General features: G+C 36.7%; 1 protein-coding gene across 8 annotated transcripts in view; it reads left to right on the top strand.

Moving 5' to 3' along the window:
- Nucleotides 1–535: 535 nt before the first annotated feature.
- The window catches only part of LOC135114704 (ubiquitin carboxyl-terminal hydrolase 33-like), a 17,516-nt gene continuing 1,697 nt past the window's right edge, over nt 536–16,354 (top strand). Inside the window, exons 1-14 of one of the 8 annotated variants that reach the window (XM_064030637.1) lie at nt 536–688; nt 4,180–4,283; nt 5,002–5,190; nt 5,580–5,748; nt 5,932–6,164; nt 6,641–6,776; nt 7,044–7,263; nt 7,642–7,826; nt 8,360–8,648; nt 8,802–9,100; nt 10,845–11,092; nt 11,251–11,388; nt 11,595–12,188; nt 15,594–15,735. In XM_064030637.1, coding sequence (XP_063886707.1) covers nt 4,209–4,283; nt 5,002–5,190; nt 5,580–5,748; nt 5,932–6,164; nt 6,641–6,776; nt 7,044–7,263; nt 7,642–7,826; nt 8,360–8,648; nt 8,802–9,100; nt 10,845–11,092; nt 11,251–11,388; nt 11,595–12,188; nt 15,594–15,735 — 2,917 coding nt within the window. In that variant the 5' untranslated portion in view covers nt 536–688; nt 4,180–4,208. Of the gene's footprint in view, nt 689–741; nt 1,017–4,179; nt 4,284–5,001; nt 5,244–5,579; nt 5,749–5,931; nt 6,165–6,640; nt 6,777–7,043; nt 7,264–7,641; nt 7,827–8,359; nt 8,649–8,801; nt 9,101–10,844; nt 11,093–11,250; nt 11,389–11,594; nt 12,189–15,593; nt 16,077–16,354 lie in introns of those variants that run through there. The other 7 variants (XM_064030636.1, XM_064030635.1, XM_064030634.1 and 4 more) reach the window with 7 other exon arrangements.

Here is a 16,354-nt window from a genome sequence, read left to right as displayed (position 1 = left end):
AGATCACGATTAAAGAAAAAAAAAAAGACCGTATTTTGCAGTTTTTTTTTTTTTTTCGAAATTAGCTGGCCATTTCCATAATCCCCAGTTGTATGATCCTTTGCTCAAGAGAGATATGAAGAGTGAAATACGATAAAACACATTAAGAATGAACAGGGAGAGCTGTGTGCAAACCGTTGCAAGGGCTGGCGTCATGGTCATCATTCAGAAGACATGAAAATATATGACTTTAATTGACAACAAACTACTTTAAGTGCTAAAAGTTATCATGCCTTTTCAAAACACGTCTACTTTTGGGCTTCACGAACGCTGTCACAACCGTTAACAGTTGTCAAGTTGTCACTAATGGCAATGACATATGACACTCGTGCTTCATCACATTTGTTGACAAAAAAAAAAAAAAATAAAAATAAATAAAAAAAAACAATATTAGCAGAACCATAGGAAATACAAGAGTTCAATAAATAAATCAAATTAAATACACAAAACAAAAGGTATCATACATAGAATACAAGAAAATACAGACGGGTAAATATACAGAAAAATACATCTGAAAATATAAATAGGGAAATGGAAAGGTGAAACAGGCAGTGGAAGGATTTACAGGAAGTGCTTAAGTGTCATCAGGTGAGCGAGACAGACAGAGATGCACTTCATCCCAAACGTCCATGTCGTCTGCCGCTCTTAGGTGAGACTCCTTAATTAACACCTTTTCATCAGTTGTGGATGGCAGCGAGTTGTTGTTTTAGTATTTTCACGACGTCATGGCCTGAGTATGTGGTCTGTGTGACATCGGAGTGTGTGGTTGGCTGAGTGGCAGTGCAGGAGGGCTGGCCATCCTCGAGGAGGCGTGGACTTCAAATCCGTGGTAAAAAGGTCACCACAGGAAGCCACTGCTTGAGCCACCACACTCACCACACAGCCACTGAAGCATCCAGATATTCATTCTTTCCACGTAACACCCATAAGTGGAATGATATTTCACCTCAGTTATTGGTCTTACATCAGACAGGAAAGTAAGATCATGTCATTACTTTCATGTTGATTTAGATCCTGAATTTTTACCTCGTTCAAATACCATCCTTTATTCTAACCCACACTGTAGCCCTGCCAGGCCTACTCTATCCCCCTGAACACCCCTAACATTTGGTAATTTTGCTGCTCGAGGGGTGCTTTCAGTGGGACCTAAATGCTGATTGAGATTGTGGTCTTCTTCGGGTCATTCTGGTGCTTGGTGACCCCGCTTCCCCATCACAGATTAAAGCATACAAGGAAAGTAGCTGTAGGCAAGGAGTTATGTCTCAGTTATCGAAAAGCTACTAACAGACATAACTAGGTCAAGTGTGGCCATTGTTAATAGGTCTTGTTAGCATGTTTGGCAGTTCAAAAGTCTTAGGGTTGATTTATTTTTTTGTAAATCAATATATCCTTAACCAGTATATGATTTTTTTCAAGCAATTTTCACACTTCTGTTGGAAACCTGAGTTTCATTATAGTTTTGGACAGTATTCTGAAACATGGTTCTAGGTCGTTGTTTTGCTAGAGCTCACTGTTCAGAGTATTTTGATGGTTGAAGCATTGCAGCAAATTTAGAGATAACCATGATGCTGAATTTTGAATGTTTAGGTAAATTCAGGATGTGATTTCCCCAATTAAGTTAGTTAGGTTTGATTTAACTTTTTAGAATAGATATTCTTAACTGTTTGCTCATTAGTAGATTTTTTATATTGTAATTTTATAATTTATATTGTAATATTGTAATTTATATTGTAATTTTGTGTATGAGCAGTTAAAGAAAATGTAATGGATTTCAGGCGAGACATGGCAAGTGATAGATCCAATGATTGCAGTCCAAGTCATTTTGTTAAAAATGAAAAATATTTTTTAGAGAAATTATCATATTACTTCAAGACATCAAAATATATCAATATGACAGTTTCATGTTTGAATGAATGAGATGTGATATTCCAAAAATTTGCCTTGTTTTTTGAGCTGCAATCTTTCCACTAGTTCTACATAATAAGTGCATCCTTTCTCCCTGTAAACTTGGGCAGCTGATTTTTTGAGTATGGAAAACAACATGAATATGTCAGATTCACCAGATAATACCACATAATCCCAACCAAGGGGAAGTTCTCCCCATGACTGAAAAGTTGTGTTGACTGCCAGTTAGAATTCTCTTTGGTATATGATAGTGAGGGGTTTTCAAAACTAAATTTAACCCCTAAGTGACAGGTGTTTATCATGGGAACCTCTTCTCATTTTTTTTTTTTTTTTTGAGAAAAATCACTTATTCTTAGAGTTTTATTTTTTGGGGGTATTATTTTAGGAGAGGACCATAACATTCCACACATTTAGGAGTATTGTTTTTTTATTACCTTTATGGATTCTGAGAAACTTATTTTCTTGAAGTTTTCATTGCAAATTAATAGTTTCCTTGATCTAGGGAATTTTTGTTAGGTGATGCGTGTAGGTTAGATTAAGTCAGGTCAGGTTACGATTACCTGCTTTTAAGCTATCATCTCCATTCAGGTACCCTAAAATGACCATTTTTGTGTTTCCCGCCCATGAACCCCCCTTCCCGATGAGCCCCCAACATTGTAGGGGATGAGGGGAGGAGAGGCAAAATGAAGTATTTCGGACATGTTTTATGCTCAAAATCACCTATAACATTAAAAAGCAATAATGAATATCATAGTTTTTTACTCGAAATGCAGTTTTTTCCTATTGTAAAAATTTACCTTTCTTTTAATATAGATCCTAGAATAATCAAATTTACAGCATAAGAGGTGTTTATCCTTCTCCTTTCTTTGCCTGACATGTTATTTTAGTTCAGCTGGCAGTAAAAGGTGAATAACAATTTATCATCAGCTGGTCCACAAGGGTGGTGGCTGGTGTGTATTTGTTATGCTGGATATGGCACTGGCAATGGCTCTTGTGCCTGCAGCTCCTGTCTTGTCTTGCCTCATCTGCCTTTTGCTGCTCTCCTCACATCTCAGAAGGAATAGTCTTCCATTGTGTCCAGAATTTCCATAAATTTGATTCCTTGTCTAATAATGCTTACTGGTAGTGGATAAATCTGGATTGCATTTACACTATGCCATGCATCAAGACAAGGGCAGATCACCTTCCATAATCCTCACTTTATATGAACTACTAGATGGAAAATCACAAAAAAGTGGTAGAGAGCAGCTTTGTAAGTATTGCCAAATAATGTTCAAAACATTTTCCTCCCACATCCTTTTTTATTTGAAATGGGGAAATCATTAGTGCATATACAGTTGGCACCAAAAACGATGAAAAAATTCTCGGTCGGTGTCAGGGTCTGCATGCCATTCATATAATTTGATCCTGTTGCATGGGGAGAGCGGAACAGTGATAATATCTGACCTAGCAACTCAAGACAGTTGGTGGACTTGGGCACATTCACATATTAATGGTTTTAGTGCAGATTTGATAGTTGAGTGATAAGATGTTTTAGTTCAGTAGCCACTGGTGGGTGATATGGAAAAATATGTAACAGTAACTAGTGGAAGTTAACTTGGGAATGCATGCACAAAAAACAGTATTGAGAGCATCATTGGGAGATTCCCTTGCATAGGTTCTGATTCATTGAGTGTGTCAAGTGTGGGGAAGGGGATGGTTCTGCTCTGCTGTTAGGGTCTGCTTTGGAAATGACCAGATATGCTGTGTAGTTGACCTTGTGCAATATGGGTCCTTTTCCTTGAAGGAGCTACTTTGTCCTAGCCTTTACAATTGAAAGGGAATGTCAGGTTGATATATAGATATACATATAAAGTTTTGGTTGTAAGATATGTGTTTATAGTTTTAACATGTTTGCTCATTGCTCTATTAACAGGGTTAATGTTGTATGTCAAGGTCCCTGCTTGGGTTGTCATTTGAATTTAATAAGTTATTGCTGGGTTGATAAAGTATGAAATCTATGAAAATGAATTGATCTTATTCATTGTCACAACTCTTCTATTTTCTGCTTTTAGGGATACAACATATTTTTCACTTTTGCCCTTTTTTTTTGTTTATTTAAAAAGAACAAAAAGCATTCATATCAGTACTATATGTACTGTTGCTTTATGAGGAACAGGAAGTGATACAACAGGTGGTGTTATATTACTATCATGTGCATGGCATGTGAAACTCTTTTGGGTCTTCCTCCTGCAGGTGCATGACTGTGCTGGCCAGGGATCACCATGGGAGCGCCATGTCCCCACCAACATGTCATTGATAAGAATTTCAGCGCCAAGCTTCTAGCTGAGAAAAAGGAGGTGTGTATGTTGTCTTTTCACTTGCTTGAGAAGTAATTATGTCATTGATGGACTTTTTAAAATTAAATTTAGATGTTTTTTGATGGTTTTTAGTCACTACAAATCATTTATTGTTTACCTTTTCATCATTTGATCTGAGAATTTATAATTGATTTGGCTTCAGTGTGTTAGGCTTGGTTTATACTGTTGAGGATGAGTAACAGCCTTCGGGAGGTTTCTTTATATATAGAGTATATATAAAGTTATATGTACAATTACTAGATGAAAACTCAAGACAACAAAAACACAACCATCCTTAAAGCAGAAAAAAAAAATCATTGGATGATTTGCCGTAATGATGATGTGATCTATAAGAAAGTCCAGGTGTCATTACAGTACAGTAGTCAACATGTACAGGCCCTTGATAAATAGGTGTGCCCTTTGTGTAGGTTTAGCTATTTAAAGATTAAATTATTTGATTAGATAAATGTTTGGTGTAAGTAAATATTTGCTGATTTTTTGCCTATCACAATAATGCAATAGAAATGAAAGGATGGTTGAGTAGGAAAGAGGCAAACTAAAGAGATTGAATCAAAAGAGAAAGTATCTTTGATATTTTGTGCTAGTAAACAATACTGGATTTCCCCCTTTGCAGGGCAAACTAAAGAGATTGAATCAAAAGAGAGAGTATCTTTGATATTTTGTGTTAGTAAACAGTACTGGATTTCCCCCTATACAGAAGTGCTGTGAGTGGTGTGGTGCTGGAGGGTGTAGTCTACGGCTGTGTCTGTACTCAGGATGCCTTCGGGTTGGGTGTGGGGAAGGCCATGCCGACCACTCCACTCTACATAATGCCCAGTTCCCAGCCCACTGCATCACCCTCAACCTCACCTCCCTCCGCTCTTGGTGCTACATGTGTGAGATGGAGGTACAGAAATTGCTTTCTATAGAATGGAATGGAAACCAAACTAGGAGAAAAGAGTAAGGTCATTTTCTATTTATCCAACCCCAGTGACCTTACATTCTCGTGTTGGGTTGGAAGGGTATTGTTACTGTATTTCCTGCATGTATCCCCTGACAAGAGGGATATTGGCCTGGTGTTAAAATATACAAGTTTATTATTATTTGGATTTCTGAATTATGCTTTCCATGGCATATTCCTTTGATAATGTACCTAAAAGTATATATTTTTATTATATCATGAATATGTAAAATATGTGAAGATAGGAAGTTATTTTAGGGTTATGAATACCATTTGTCATTAGTACTTTAATTTTTACCTTGAGCACAAAAAATGATTTTACCATTGTTTCTCAGGTGACAAGTTCAGTGCTGGCCAGCATGACCATCCCTCTGGGTCAGCAGCATCATCTGGGTGGACCAATCAGTGCACCAGGTGTTGCAGTAGCTCAACCAATCACACCCAGTCAATCCAGTGCTGAGGAGGATGATGAAGAAGAAGAAGGAGAGGAAGTAAAAGCTAAAGGTAACAGAAAAAAAATTTGTTATATTGAAAAAAAAAATAATATTAAGTATAGCCTTAAAAAGTTCTGTATAATTTTTTTGTCTTCATGAGACCGTTTTCATTGATTCTGTTGGTGAAGTTTGATTATCACAAATGTATGTGCTAAAACACACAGTAACTACCATCATGTCTGTAATTTTCAAGGTCTTGTTGGGCTGCGCAACTTGGGGCTGACTTGCTACATGAATGCTGCACTTCAAGCCATGAGCAATACTGTCCCATTGGCTCAGTTCATGATAGAGTGTCCAGCCTTTCTTCGGAATGACAGGAAGACCCCAGGCTTAACAAGACCTTTCCAAAGACTTATGATAGAAATGTGGCACAAGAAGAGACCAAGCTTTATAACACCCTCGTTGCTTTATCATGGCTTTAAACAGGTGTGAATTGTCTGCTTGTAGAAAACCTTTTTATATGACTGGTCTGTTTGCATTCATTGAAACTCATTGGTAGTGATAAATGAAGACATGAATAGACATGTGAAGTTGAATTGTGGGACCTGGTCAGGGCTTCACGTGGAATAAATTTTTTCATCCACAATGAAGCAAATGTATAGGAGAAATGCATATGTATTAAGTATTTTGTGATAGATGTTTACACTATTACAAAGAGAATTATCAAGGTATGAAAATTGAAAATAAGGTATCAAGACAATGATGAAATCTTAATATATAGAAAGGGCATTGCATTGAGTTTTATCTAATGAAAAAAATCTACTGAATATAGTTTACATCAGATTTACAAGTATTTATCATCTCTATTCCTTTTGTATGTGTTGCATTCTTGTTATGAATCTGCATTCTACATATTGATGGTAATCAACAGATTTGCAATGATGAATTTTCTTCGTTGACAGCTGTACCCAATGTTCAGAGGCTATACACAGCAGGATTCCCAAGAGTTCCTTCGTTACTTCATGGATCAGCTTCATGAAGAGCTTCGGGAGCCTTTGGTTGTTTCCCATGAAGATGATCATGAGGGTGATATGGAGGGTGAGGGACATGAGTTGCACTTGTTAGGTCTGCTTGGCTAGGCAGTTTGGAAGATCTTTATGAAAACTGATTTTAATAATTGATAGTTGAGATATTTATGATTTTTTATTTGCTTTTGACATGTAATAATTGATAGTTAAGATATTTATGATTTTTTATTTGCTTTTGAGTAGAAATTGGAGTGTGAGGACTTTTCAGGACTTTATGGAAGAAATTATTAAACATGTCTGTCTCTGTGTACATATTTATCTTTGAATTATTTCACAGAGGAAGATTTGTCTGCTGAGAGTCTTTCTGAAAGGGAAGACTCCCAATCTGAAGCAGAGTATGAGACCTGTGACTCAGGGGTGTCAGAGCAGTCCTCTGGCTCATCAGACCACTATCCCAGTAAACGCAAGAAACGGCACCATGCAACCATTGATGTGGAGACTGGCATTGCCACTCACAGAAGTCACAATAGGTACTTTTCTTCTTGTCCACATTGGAAGTAAGAATTAAATCTCATTAATTTTCTCTCAGAAGATTCTGAAGTGTTTAATTATGTTTTTATTTTAGTATGGAAGTTTTCTTCTTATTGGCATAGCTATGGGGAGGGCCTGGAGAGGACTTGTGCCTCCCTTTTGAGAATCCACTGCCTCCCCAGGCACCCTCCCTTCCCCTCTGATCACTGCTGCCATGTACTGTATACTACTGCTGTATTCTCTGTGTAGCATAAGAGTGCTCCTGACCTGTGCTTGCCTTGTGCCTCCACAATGCTTTTGTATACCCATCACTGATCTCAGTATTTTTATGAACAATGATAGTTTTCTTTCTACTGATGTGTGGATGATTAATTTTTTTAACTTGTGTTGACAATTTTTTACAGGAGTCTTTTCCTTCCTGATCATGAGAGTCCAGAGTTCTCTGATGCAGTGTCAGACACCACTCTACTGGACTCAGACTCTGCTGGTGGAATGTCATCCTCAGCCTCCCCACAGGTGCACTCCTCCTCCACCAGTGGCTTAGGCTCCAGCAAACCTTCTATATCATCCCTGTCCTCATCTTTCAAAGGTCTGTTCTGTAATCATATTTGATTAATTTTATTTTGTAGGAGAGATGGAAAGAACTAACTGCTCAGAAGCAAAATCTGGGATTGAATATATTTGTAGAACATGAACTTGATGGAAGTATATAGTTGCTTTTAATTTGCTTGGAAGATTTATTTAGATGTTTGCAGATATTGACCTGTTGGATAAAGACATTATCTTGAGTTATTAAGAAATCTTGTAAGGGTTTGTTGTAAATTTGTTAATTCTTCTGTTAGTTGTCAGTTAGAAATCTCTTAAATCTATGACATGAACTAATTTGTTCTTTAGTTACTTGTTATTTAATTTTGGTTTATTTTTTATTATTTTTTCATATTTTTTAAAAATTTTCTCTCTCTCTCTCTCTCTCTCTCTCTCTCTCTCTCTCTCTCTCTCTCTCTCTCTCTCTCTCTCTCTCTCTCTCTCTCTCTCTCTCTCTCTCTCTCTCTCTCTCTCTCTCTCTCTCTCTCTCTCTCTCTCTCTCTCTCTCTCTCTCTCTCTCTCTCTCTCTCTCTCCAGGTAAACCTTGTGGCACCCCAGGGCGGAGAAGAAAACCCCCAACTTACCGCAGTGTGATCTCTGATGTCTTTGATGGGACCATTGTGAGCTCAGTTCAATGTTTAACTTGTAACACGATATCCTCAAGGAAAGAAACATTCCAGGACCTAAGTTTACCAATTCCCAGTAGTGACCAACTCAGTATCCTGCAACACTCCTCAGCCTCACAGTTGCAGCAAGTGGCTGGCAGTAGTGTCAGCAGCAGCAGCCTTCACCTAGCCAAGACTTCTTGTGATACAGCAACAGATGGGTTAGCTTTCTTGGTTGTGTGACTGTTTTGTGTAAAAAATTATTGTTAAACTAAAATGCTTTGGGATTGTGGGTCATTAGTGCAGTTGTACTAATTTTACTGTAAGCTGTAAAATTCATAAAAATGTATGTGATATGGGTTGCTTTCTGGCAGATGGATGTGGTGGCTATGGATGTGGTTGAGGTCTTGGCTGTGGGGCCCAGCAGTGTCTCTCCATCATTGCTTGGCTGCTTTCTTCAGTGCAGATGAACTCAAAGGAGACAATATGTACTCGTGTGAGAAGTGTGGCAAGTTACGAAATGGTGTTAAGTATTCCAAAGTGCTACAGTTACCTGAAGTGTTGATTGTTCACCTGAAGCGTTTCAGGCATGAAACCATGTTCAGCTCCAAGATCAGCCAGTATGTTTCATTCCCTCTGCATGGACTGGATCTAACCCAGTTCTTACACAAGGGTAAGTGGCACAGCATGAGTGAATATATCATGTTCATAAGGGAATGAGTAACAAGGACAGATGGGCATATATAAATTTCAGGTTTGTAGATTCAGTAGGTAGAGGCAATCCCTGGCTTCTGCAAATTTCCTTTACAAAACTTCAGTTTTTCCAGGAGTTGCAGTGCTGGTATATCTCTACTGAACTATAATGAGGACCAGCAGAAGTAGTATATTTTTGTGCACCAAAATAAATTAATTTTCTTTCTTGCTTCTGTTCTGATCAATTGATTGAACCAGATGCCAGAGATTCTTCTGTTGAGGCCCTCATAACTTCATAATTTATATATTCACAGCTGACCTCCATTCATCCCTATCACATGCATCCACTCTTTGTTGCTCCACAGGCGTTCCTCTTGCATCTAACACTCTCTTCACAAAGTCTATTTAGCCTGGTTGTGGTCTTTTCCCCAGGGTTGGAAAAAACCTGGATTTTGAAAAATTTTGTCTACTTTTCTTTGGAGGATTTTATTGTTTTTTGAGGGGATTTTAGTGTTTTGTTTTCTTCATATTTACATGTAAATCACTTGAAATAAGTAAAAAAAAACAACAATTATGAGTGAAACAAAAGGTTTGAACTGTTATCTGAAGGACAGACACTGGTTTAGGACATGATGAAACAGGTTGGTCCAGTTGGACAAAGCTTGTGTTAATATGTACTGTACAAGAAATGAACATGTCAGGCTTGATTATTGCTGACTCAGTACTTCTCATTGTCTCAGTCTCTCCTTGTCATCAGTAGTGAGAGGATCACAAATTCACAGGCCATTGCAAAGGATCATGGCAACAAAGTAAGAAAAAAAAAGAAAAAAAAGAATATATATATATATATATATATATATATATATATATATATATATATATATATATATATATATATATATATATATATATATATATATATATATATATATATACACACACACACTTTAAGGATGGACCTTGATATAAAACTAAATTCATAGAATTGAAATTATTTCTTAATTATTGGATTTTTAATAATGTAAGCCTTTATCTAAAGTTATATTGATTAGTCACATTATATTCATTATCATCATTGGCTTATCTGAGTCCACTGCAGGATAATGGCCTCTACATGTGGTCAAGGAGTGGTTAAGCTGGTTATTGTGCCAACCTGTCTTAAGATGTCTTGGCTGTGTGGTCAGGACTGTGACACTATTGCTGAATCCTCTCTGCTCAGCCTCAGATTTGAACTTAGGTCTTGTTAATTGGTTGTGAGCCAACTAAGTCTTATCCCACCAAATATCACAGATTTTAGTTAATAATGGAGCATCCATCTCCACCTGTTACTGTGGCACACTCTGTATCCCTAATATGTTTTGACTTTGAAGCAGCAGTAGTATATTGGAGTCTTTTTGTGAAATTTGACAACAGTATTATTATTATTTATTTATATTTTTCATATAATACATTGGCAGACAAGACGCACAATACCTGTATGTACATCTCAGTTCTGCACCACATTTTGTGGTATATTGAAGACCATTTTAGTCTCTCTCTCTCTCTCTCTCTCTCTCTCTCTCTCTCTCTCTCTCTCTCTCTCTCTCTCTCTCTCTCTCTCTCTCTCTCTCTCTCTCTCTCTCTCTCTCTCTCTCTCTCTCTCTCTCTCTCTCTCTCTCCTTTTTTTTAGGGTTACATCTACTGTGTGGCTTCTCTTGTTAATTGACAATGATCTTACTTTACAGATTGCAGTTCAGAGGTAGTAACTTATGATTTGTATGGCATCATTTGCCACCATGGAACTGCTGGAGGTGGTCATTATACTGCCTATTGCCAGAATTGGAGTAACCATCGCTGGTATGAGTTTGATGATCAGTATGTTACTGAGGTGTCCTCAGAGACAGTAGCCAAATGTGAGGCCTATGTTCTGTTTTACAAAAAGGCCAGCCCAGAAATGGCTGCAAGACGGCAACGGACTGTAGAACTCATGCAGGTCAGTGAGATCTGGGTTGCTTTTGATATAGATTTTCATCTAAAAATCTGATTCAAAATCTATAGATTATTAATACTAAATGATACTGTAGTGATTATTTTTTAAAGTGAAAATTATATCAAGTACTATATCTATTTGAGTGGATTGATACTTGACAGGTGTCATCTCGAGAGCCCTCATTGATGCAGTTCTACATCTCCAAGCAGTGGGTTAATAAGTTCAACACATTCTCAGAGCCTGGACCCATCAATAATTATGACTTTTTGTGTCCTCATGGTGGAGTACAACCACAAAAGGTAAATCACATTAAAGTGGAATCTCAGAGAATATGCACATAATTTACATTCTTGCACATAACTGGTTTCCTCTGTGATGAGATTATGCTTTTCTGTAAAGCAAGCTGTAGTTTAGAATGAACAACAAAGTTTATGTGAAAAGTGTTCTATTTAGAGTTCATTATCATGTATTATTAATTTTGTGATGCATTTCTTGTCTTACCTAGGCCAATCATGTGGGAGATTTGGTGATGCTGTTGAATCAAGGGGTGTGGGAGTATCTCCACCAAGTATTTGGGGGTGGACCAGCTTGCACCCGACTCTATGAGTGTGTCACCTGCCGGGCAGAACTGGATGCGCTATCACGGCGCCAAACTAGTGAACTTGAAATGTTCCTTATGCTGAAAAAAATGTTCCAAGAGGAGGAGCATCCCAACATTGTAGCCATCTCCATGCGATGGTTCCGCACCTGGGAGAGTTTTGTGAGGGGAAGAGAGCAGGAGCCTCCAGGACCTATTGACAACTCCTCTATATGTACGAGTAAGACAGGCCAGCCAGTGCTAAAGCCAGGCTCTGATTATGCCCAGATCTCAGAGGAAATGTGGCACTTTTTCTACAAGACCTATGGAGGGGGCCCAGAGTTGTGGGTGATGTATGGGAACCCACACAGTTCTGCCAGGCGGATTGAGAAAATGGAAGGAGTGCGGCAAGAAGCTCAGAAACAAGAGCCACTGCAATCAGAGTCACGATCCCTGAGTACGGAAAACCTTCCCCACACCAGTACTTGTACTAGTCGACAGAGAACAGTTTCTGCTGGGGAGGTGAGGACAAAGTTTTTATAGCAGTCAAGCATACTAATATACATACATACATGCCTGCCATTTGTTTGAAAAATACACTTAGTGGACAGTGTACTAACTCCTCTGTTCATAAGGTACCTCTATTATCTTGTGGCTTGTGTAGACTATCCTTTCAGTCCTTTGACTAACCCACCTTTTACGTAATTAATGAAGAAACACTATTTCTTCTATGACAAACTTGTTCATTTGGTATTATGGGGAAAGTGCACACTTAATAGAAGCTTTTTATGCACTGAAATTTTACTTTTCCTAAGTTTTCATGTAATTCATCTGAGTCTTGAAAAATTTTGAATTATGTTTGTTTATGTTTTTCAAAACGTAAACACTTACCAAAGTTCTTTATCAAACCACTCATAGAATATATATATATATATATATATATATATATATATATATATATATATATATATATATATATATATATATATATATATATATATATATATATATATATATATATATATATATATATATATATATATATATATATATATATATATATATATATATATATATATATATATATATATATATATATATATATATATATATATATATATATATATATATATATATATGTAAGCTGTAAAATTGGCACGTCTCATAAGAACAATCCAGGATCATACCCTGCAATGGTTGATTGATGATATGTTTGTATTATTTAAAGCACCCATGTCTGCACCTTTTGAAATATAAAATTAATGTGTGATTTTCATGTAAGTTCGTAATGATAAAGGTATGAAATGTCTCACTAAAGCTGGCATCCACCATAGATGTATTTTCTCCTTTGGTGTCTACTCCTTTAGCCACAGTTTCCTCTTCCTGCAGCTCCACAATTTGCATGTTTTGCAATCACTCTATGAAATGATATTGCAAAGAGCCAGTATGGGAAGCACACATTTAATTATTTTTATGCTTTGAATTCATATAAATGTCATTTTTGTGTTGTCTATCCCAGCATAGTATTATATCTTATGGAACATAGGGGAATTGCAGTTTATAAATTACTAATTTACATATATTCAAAGTTACAAATTTAGATTTACAAATAAAAAAATATCAAATGATCGATTTTAAAAGTATAATATTGCAAAATGGAACTCAGTTATGTAATTTCCCAAACTGCCACCTGACAATCTCCTAACACCCAAACATTTAAGGGTGTTTTTTAAATTAAATGAAACCTAAGATAAGTGTCTCCTAAGCAGGGACTTTGCTCCCGTGATCCCCTAATTTTATACCTACCTTTTATGCTTATTTCTAAATTTGTCATCTATGAAAATACTGGGAATAATGACATCTACCTGATGAATTAAGAAAGGACTTAATATGCAGAAGATGCTGTTTACTGAAATATCTAAATCATCCAGTGAAGTGTGAAGATTGAAAATAATGTTTGAAATTATTGCTTTCATCCCATACATTTTATTTTGTTATAGTATGCCAGACTTTGTCAAATAATGAACTTGCCTTTAATTGTATTATAATGAAGGGTTATCCACTGTGTATATATTAGGTGTCCATAGGCAGCAATGTTGCATAAAATGCAGCAGTAGTGATTGTATTCGTAGTAATAATAGTGTTTGTTGTTGTTGTAGTAGTAGTAGTAGTAGTAGTAGTAGTAGTAATAGTAGTAGTAGTAGCAGTGTGATGTCTAAAGATGATAGTTGTGGTGGAGGTGGCACTGGTGATGGTAGTGGAGGTTAGGACAATGATGGTAATGGTGGTGGTTATTGTGGTGAGGGTAATGGTGACAGTTGTGATGATAGCAAATCTATCTTTTTTAATTTTCATGCTCAGCATAGTATGAACCTTGTGCCACTGATTCATATTCACTTGAATGAGTGAGTGAGTGAGTGAGTGAGTGACTAGAGGCACATGGAAAGCTTTAGATCTTGGCACTGGTGCCATGTACATAGCTAGCCTATTTTCCAATAAGTTTTTGTTTACAAATTTTGATAAAGTCCAAATTTTAGGAATTTTGTGTATTTTCTCTATTACACCAGAGGGATGCATTCTGTCTAGATGATTATTCCAGTGAAGAAATTAGGAATGCATTTTGGAGAGGATAGCATCTGACATAAGAGAAGAAATGGTAACAGAACACTCAACTTTAAGGGAATTGTTTTTAGCAAGAGATGAGATCTGAACTTTCTTTTTGAAGGATAGCCCAAGTATATTCAAAATGGAGGAGGAGATTGGTTTCCTTGTCCAAGTGCAGGAAAGGCATTTCATTCACTTTGATGAATATGAGGCCCTTGGTGTTGTGGTCACCATAACAGTAGCTTAAAGGATCACCTTCAGGGTATTACACACAGTTACCATTCTGCCATATGGTGCCTATCATTGACTCATTCACCTTGAAGTGCAAAGTAACATCCACAGTCCTCAGGCCCCCTGCTAGCACATCAAGTATTTGTGCATATTGTTGAAGAATCAGGGCACATTTCATGTGTTATGGGTCATCTTTATAAATAACTGTGGATATGGCCTTGTTGATCAGAACAAGAGGTTGGTAGTAAAAAAGAGTAGATATACAGTAGTAAGTGGGAGAGGCAGTATGTTGTCAGAGAATCTCTCATACCCATCTGCTGCCCATGGCTTTATGCCATGCTAAAGATGAAATTAACTGCATTAAGGATTGACTGGATATTTTACTTCTATCACAGTAGAAATTATTATGTTAGCTAAATATGCATTAGTTCCTCATATATACATATGATGCCTTTCTGTTGTCATAAATATAACCTTATGTTATTCTACTATTAATATGAATACTCTTTCTCGAAAACTTTATGTATAATGTCTAAGAAAATAATTGGAATTTATGTAAGTGTACATCCAAAAAGAGTTGGGGGTTCATAGTGATATTAGTTTTGTGTTCGGTGATGTGGTGGTGTGGGGATACATTCATGTGTGAGGATTCATGTCCTGTCATCAACCCAATGCTCTAGAAACCACAGGTCTTACATAACATTGCAGTGTTTTTAGAATTTTCACATAGTACAACATGTAAAGAGGAGGCAGTAGACAGCTGCTGAAAGGGTAATACTAATTACTCTTGTGGTTCTCATAAGCACTTGCATAGGTGGGTGCTGTGGACTTGCCTCTGACCCAACTGTGACCCCTTAACCTTTCCTTTTGTGTCTTGTATACTAAACCTCCTCTTTTCCTCACTAAGACACAGATGTCAGGCCTCTGACAGCAACTCCTCTGTTCCCTCCTATTACATTACTTAAATATATATTTGTTATCATCCATAAAAGCTGTACTTTTTTTCTTAAGACTTTTGTTCTGTGATTAACTTTGTACTAAAGTGATTTTTATGTTTGGTTCAGTATTATATTTTGTTACACCCCCATCCAGCAGGTTATGAGAGCCTCTCCTCCAACACTTACAAAACAAGAGGAGAGCGATGCTGAACCTCTGGCCTCCCCACAACCCACCAATGACACTGCCACTACTGAGATGAAAGAGGAGAATGAGGAAGCACAGTCAAGCTGTACAGGTGAAGAAGTTCTAGCTGTGAGTGATGTGACAATAGCATCATTAGATTTATGAGAAAGTGTACATGTTCCAGTAATATTGTAAATAATATTTATATTTGAAGAATTATAAGATTACTGGGATGTGTGTGATATATGTTAAATTCTGGTGTCTCTGAGAAAGTTCATGAATTCTGAGTCATGAGGATTTTTTTTACTTAATGATTCCTTGAAGGAATACAAGTAATTATACCATTGCAGTCTTAATATGATAGATCAGTTTCAATTCCATTCTTTTAATGGGAAATTTGATAGGTTTCAATTAATTTGTTAATTGTTTTGTTTTTCTTATATATAACTATAGGTATTCAGTGGTAAAATCTGTTTCATATTGTCGTATTAGTCACTACTGATTATCTTCGGTGATCAATTTACTAATAAGTAGCTTCTCATTGCATCAGCCCATCTAGTCTCCATATTGGATGCTGTGGGCTTCAAAAAATTAGTTGAAAAATTTTTCATGCTCTTTGGATCTCTGATTTCCAATCTTGTAAATTTTTGGAGATGATGTTTGCTTATATATACATATATTAAAACCTCCACAAATTGACTTAATAGGAGCTCAGCTTTTGCCAACTTATC

This window comes from Scylla paramamosain, chromosome 28 (assembly GCF_035594125.1).
Source record: "Scylla paramamosain isolate STU-SP2022 chromosome 28, ASM3559412v1, whole genome shotgun sequence".
Classification (NCBI taxonomy): domain Eukaryota; kingdom Metazoa; phylum Arthropoda; class Malacostraca; order Decapoda; family Portunidae; genus Scylla; species Scylla paramamosain.
This window is presented reverse-complemented; position numbering and strand designations above follow the sequence as displayed.